Raw genomic sequence first — 5,913 nt, forward strand, 5'->3', positions numbered from 1 at the left:
ACGTGCATACAACAAGGAGGAAGATCATAGCTAGCGAGGCCCATCAGCCATGAGTGATGGGTAGACATATGCCATTATAGGCAGAGATAGATATACATGAGTCGTCGAGAGAATACGAGGAAGATGCTGAACAGCAAAGTAGATGGAGAAACGATAGACCCCTCAAAAGCCAAGTAGATAAGATAATCTCATCATGATCATAATAATCCTTACTAGACTTCCGAGTCACCAAACCGATGCTTCGAACCACCTCATCCACAATACGTACATGTGTATAAATACGTGTATATACACCCCTGAGCGATCTTGGATTCTTGTCTCGTACGTCATTGTTAGGTATGAGAGGGGACCCGAGTCACCCAATCCAGTAAACTCTGTAGTATTAATCTTTCTAGATGATCGATCATGTCCTCTCATAGATGCCCTCATCTCATTGATGGAAGCTAGATATATAGTCTAATTAACAAAGCTCCAATTGATCTTAGTGAATGCTTATCCACGTCGTTTGGGCAACACTCATGCCTAGCCTTGCTTTCTTCCTGGTGAAAAGAAGTGAGAGAAAGGGAGCTAGGGTTTTGTTTGGCATGGGCAATTTGGCACGATCGAGCAGTCTTTGTCGAACACAGTGAGGAAATGAATATGGAGAATGTCAAGTTTGTAGCCAATCACAGATCAGAGATAATGGATTATGGATGCGGCAACGAGAAAAAAAAGAAGACTGGACCCTATTTTTTGCAGTATATTTTGCTGTTTTAGATTGAAGGCTACCCCATTCAAAAATTGAATCCGATTCTCCTTGCCTCTCTGTACCAAAAGTATTGTCTTCTGGCTAATAATACTGATGAGCAGCTGGAGATATTCTGTAAGTCCTTAAACCCATCATCGATCCATTGCTCTTGGACTATTCGCGTGCATTGATCTGTTCATTTGAGAATTACCTCATCCACAGAAGGATGGATATTATTCGGTCGTGATCGACGGGAGGGTAGGGACTAGGGTTAGGACATCTTAGGAGGTTCGATTCCTTCTGATACACCGAAAATGAAAAACAAAAAGAAGCTGGGATCGTCTTCCTGTAGATCAATGATCAATCTACCTTATCTTATGAGTCAATTATATATATATGACAGTACTTCTGGGCGCGCATGGCATATGTTTCATGTGCTGCACTCTATCTAGCCCAGATTTTGATCGATCAGTTTCCTAATGTGCTTCACGTACACAAGTCCATGTCCATTATCATCGTCATCATGGTTTGGTTCAAGTACGTCTGCTTTTTCTTTGCCCTAATCGATCATCACCTACGTACGTTCTAGGGCACCCAATATAGTCTGTAGCCAACACCGATCAACCAATGGTGCCGCCAGCGCCACGACGGAGGCAGCTGTTTCAAAATTTATTCTTTAAGGCTTTTCAGAGACAATTATAGAAGTTCTTCTCGTTACTCATACTGGACTAATCAAGCTAAACACAAATTATTAGGAATCATTTGCCTTAAGTGCGCGCCTTTGAGTACTAGCTAGCTGCAACAAACGCCATCACCGTCTCGGATGTCGCCATAAAGCCCTATGAAAATTTATGAATTGCCTCTGCAAGTGGTCATGTTTTCGATTTTTAAGTACTTGTTCGCAGGACCACAGAGAAAAAGAAATGCATGGAAATAGAGGGCCTGGTAATAGATATTAGGTTCTTGTCCAACTGATCGATACCAATATTTCACCCAGAGAAATTTGACACAAAAATCAAAAATCTTAATTCACTTCCCGGCACGATAAAGTCATGAACTCCCGGCACTGTGTTTCCCTTATTTCAACAAGCCCTACATATGCTTGTCCTAGCACTTCAACAACCCCAAAATCTAACGATTGCTAAAATTCTTTTGAAAGATAATCCAGAGAGGAAAGGGTATCCTTCAGCTATGATGAAATGGGCCACAGTTTTTAAGGCCACGACAATGAAAGAGATCACACGGCTTTAAGCGGACAAAGCTTGTCAAAGAATCAAATATGTATCGCTAAAGCTCCAAACATTTCACACTGCTCCGAAGTTTCGAGGAGTACTGAAGCTCCAGTTGAAAACCGTTAGATTAGTCATTCTTTCCGATATATCCACGTAATAAGCTATTTTTAACTTCGGTGCGCTATAAAACACTCTGCCTAAGCTTAGGGACAAAATACCAAGTAAAAGCAGTGTGGGGGATACAATAGAAACAAGTCTGTCACAATATCTACTATTCTACCCTCAGATACTTCATCGGGCAATATAAATACCAGAAACCAAACCAAACGATAGCTCACACCTGCTCATCATCACTCGCCCACCTATTCCTATTAATCTTCTCACAACTCACAACCACATACAGTAGCCATCAGCATCCAATCCATAATCCCCCCATACACACAAAACCAAAAACCAAGACGGCCTTTCCTTTTGACAAACCATGCCCAGCAACGCCAGGATCTTAGAGGCTCTGAATGTCCGGGTAACCGGGTTGGGCGAGCAGTACCTGGTCCTGGCCCATGGCTTCGGCACTGACCAATCCGCCTGGCAGCGCATTCTCCCTTACTTCAAACCTAACTACCGCATCATCGTATACGACCTCGTCTGCGCCGGAAGTGTCAACCCCGATTACTTCGATTTCAACCGCTACACCAACCTCGACCCCTTCGTCGACGACTTGCTCACCATCCTCGACGCCGTCGGTGTCAAAAAGTGCGCCTACGTCGGCCACTCTGTCTCCGCCATGATCGGCATCCTCGCCTCCATTCGCCGCCCCGAGCTTTTCTCCAAGCTCATCCTCCTCGGCGCTTCTCCAAGGTAAACAAATCCAATCTAAAATCCAAACTCAATCGATCAATTCCGATATCAGTCATTTTGATTGTTGAAGTCTGTCTGTTAGGTTTCTGAACGACAGGGACTACCACGGAGGGTTCGAGCAGGAGGAGATTGAGAAATTGTTCTCGGCGATGGAGGCGAATTACTCGGCCTGGGTCAACGGCTTCGCGCCACTAGCCGTTGGAGCCGACGTGCCAGCCGCCGTCCGAGAGTTCAGCCGGACCCTTTTCAACATGCGCCCCGATATCTCGCTCTTCGTTTCGCGGGCCGTCTTCAACAGCGACCTGAGGGAGTTTTTGGGCTTTGTCCGGGTGCCCTGTTTCATAATCCAGACCGCAAGAGACCATTCTGTCCCTGCCTCCGTGGCGAACTACCTGAAAGACCATCTGGGTGGCCGGAACACCATCGTGACGCTCGAGACGGAGGGCCACTTGCCGCATTTGAGCGCGCCGGGTTTGTTGGCCCGTAAGCTCCGCCAGTGTCTGTTGTCGTCGTAGTAATAAATGTACCCGACCCGAATGTGTGCCCGGCTCGGCCCACTAAGTGGGGGTCCCAGAAGAGGAAATTCCAATAAGGCTAGAGATTGATGACGCGTGTATAATAATCTGTGGACGTTAGTCCTTTTGGGCTTTTCTTCCACTTTGGATTATATGATCTGCGGAAGGGGATAAGAATCTCCATGTGATTATCACGTGGTTATGTGTCCCTCTTTTGTCAATTTGGCCTTCTTTTCTGTTTTTTTTTGTCTTCTTCTATTTTCTTCTGCCTTTCTTTTTTTCTTTTTACTTTTTTTCTTTTTACTCTTTTGGGTTTGGCATCTTCCTTTGTGGGAATTCTTGTATGCACGACGTATATTCACACGACATAATCTTAACCGTTCATAACAATTCATATGTTTGACCACCATATTTATATATTATTTTTTTTAATCCTGATCATCTATGTATGAATCTGAAGATACATATCGTGTACTGAAGATGTTCTTTTTTTATCTATAATTCTACCTCCCTGTTCTTATAGTTATATTTATATGGACTCATTAGAATAAGTTTGCTGTCTCTTCAATTGTCATCACCAACTACTCGATAAGACCCACATATTTTAAAATTGAAGAATAAAGATATCAATATGTAATTTTCTAATAATTATTATGTAACTAAAGAAAACTCCAGCATAATCTCAAAGAAAATGAAACTTTGATTTGACATGATCACATGCAGGAGAGTAAGGGTATGTAGTTATGTTTAAGTACAATTATATGGTGTCATTGACTTAGTGTTATCTGATCTCAAGTATATGGGGGGTTACTGCATGTTTGTTTAGCTGGGACTGGAAAATAAGCCTTGTCCGGCGTTTGGTGAGACTCGGGACTCGTATAAATGAGCATACACAGTCCCCGCGTCCCTTTCTCACCGTCTTACGGAGCGGCCCCAAAATTGGGCGGACTCCATAAGCAAGCGTTGGAGAACGATTGCAGACGCTCCCCACTTCCCCAGTACTCCAGCTGCGAAGTATTGCTCGACTCTTTCACTCACTGCTTCGGTCCGATCTCCTCTCTCTTTCTCTTTCTCTCTCATCTTCAACTCTTCTCTGGTTTTCTTTTTCATGGAGGATTTGGAATTGAGTAAAGATTGATTACTTAGCAAATTGTTTATGGGCTGTATGTATTTGATTGATTGATTGATTAAGAAAGGATTCGGTGCCTGGGTAGCTTGATCTGCTATGAATTGATAAATTTCATGGTCTTTTTGGGGTTTTTTTTTTTTTTTTTTATTTTTTTTTTTTGTGAGTAGTTCATTGATTTCTATACCAGATTCCCTAAATACACCACATCAGTAGCTCAGAGGAGTCTAAATATCTTGTTTATCAGAATCTTACACTAGTTTATATTGTTATGATTAATCTGACTTTACCAGTCCTACTTTGTTGATTGAACGGCATATTACTTCCTACTGGCTTGTTCATTTGATATGCTCAGTTTTTTTTACTTCAATTGACATGTATGGTGCAGTTGATAAAAACAAGAGCTTCCCAGCAACAAATTTAGATTGAGGAGAGGAAGAGGAGTATATAGCTACCAGCCTACCAAGACCCTTTCAAACTCTGAAAGAAAAACATTAGGTAAGATACATTCATTTGCTTGCAATTATCATTAATCTTTAAACTATTATTTGGTTCTTAATCTTCTTTAGCTTGATAAAGAGATAGACTAATGTATGAAGTCAGTGTACCTTAATATCGAATCTTGTTTACTTAACATATCAGAATGTTACTCTACCTAATAGCTTGGTCAATTTGTTTGCTTAGATACTCATTTTTCATTGGAGAAGACATGCAAAGGAAAGTCTACAAATACTCAGTTTTTTACTTAAATTGATAAGCTCAGATCAGCTTTTTGGTTACGTATCAGTAGTGGCTTTTTAGTTCAGTTTGCTCAGTTCAGTTATATAGTTATATCATGTACAGCTACTTGCTCTATTTGAGCAGTGTGCTGCTGTGTACTTGTTTATTGTTGTGTACTAGTTGATCTCTTTGTCATGTGCGGTGGCAATATTTACTTAACTTTCTTGTATTTGATATGCAATGAATTCACATGAGTTTATGTATATTGTTTCCAGAATACAATCTGCACAGCTATGGTGCTCAATATCTAGTGTATGCAAACTGAGAGTACAACTTTCGTTTAGCGTTTCTCATTTTCTCCCTCTGTAGGTACTTGACTGGTGAGGCTGCTGCACTTTTGCTTTACTCTTTATTGCAAGGAAGTGTTGACTTTCTGGCGTATGTCTTGGTGCAAACTGATTTGTATACACTGGTATGTAACACAGCTGATCACTGCCATTGGAATAAAAAGATTAGTGATTAGTGGTTTGCCTGTTGTTTACCAAGTTTATTTGCTGGTAAAGTTTATTTCTAGGGAAAATGCCCTAATGCCTAAATATTTGAAAACTAAAGCCCATTCCAATTAAAGTCTTATTCTTGTGCCCATTTCAATGATTCTTGAGAAAAAGACGTTATTACCCTGTGTTTAATTAAATCCACATAGTTTTTATCTCTTTCTTCTTCTTCTCTCTCTCT

At 41.3% G+C, this 5,913-nt stretch overlaps 2 protein-coding genes across 2 annotated transcripts in view; both read left to right on the top strand.

Moving 5' to 3' along the window:
• The first annotated feature begins 2,295 nt into the window (after positions 1 to 2,295).
• On the top strand, positions 2,296 to 3,760 carry LOC101311241 (sigma factor SigB regulation protein RsbQ-like). The gene is made up of 2 exons (XM_004290917.1): positions 2,296 to 2,817; positions 2,900 to 3,760. The coding sequence occupies exons 1-2, from the start codon at positions 2,441 to 2,443 to the stop codon at positions 3,330 to 3,332; spliced, it is 810 nt and encodes a 269-aa protein (XP_004290965.1). The 5' UTR covers positions 2,296 to 2,440; the 3' UTR covers positions 3,333 to 3,760.
• Positions 3,761 to 4,160: 400 nt separating this feature from the next.
• The window catches only part of LOC101311534, a 9,764-nt gene continuing 8,011 nt past the window's right edge, over positions 4,161 to 5,913 (top strand). The window contains exons 1-3 of the mRNA XM_004290918.1: positions 4,161 to 4,377; positions 4,847 to 4,956; positions 5,548 to 5,650. The gene's annotated coding sequence lies outside the window, so the exon portion shown is untranslated. The remainder of the gene's footprint in view (positions 4,378 to 4,846; positions 4,957 to 5,547; positions 5,651 to 5,913) is intronic.

This window comes from Fragaria vesca, linkage group LG2 (genome assembly GCF_000184155.1).
Source record: "Fragaria vesca subsp. vesca linkage group LG2, FraVesHawaii_1.0, whole genome shotgun sequence".
NCBI classification, from domain to species: domain Eukaryota; kingdom Viridiplantae; phylum Streptophyta; class Magnoliopsida; order Rosales; family Rosaceae; genus Fragaria; species Fragaria vesca.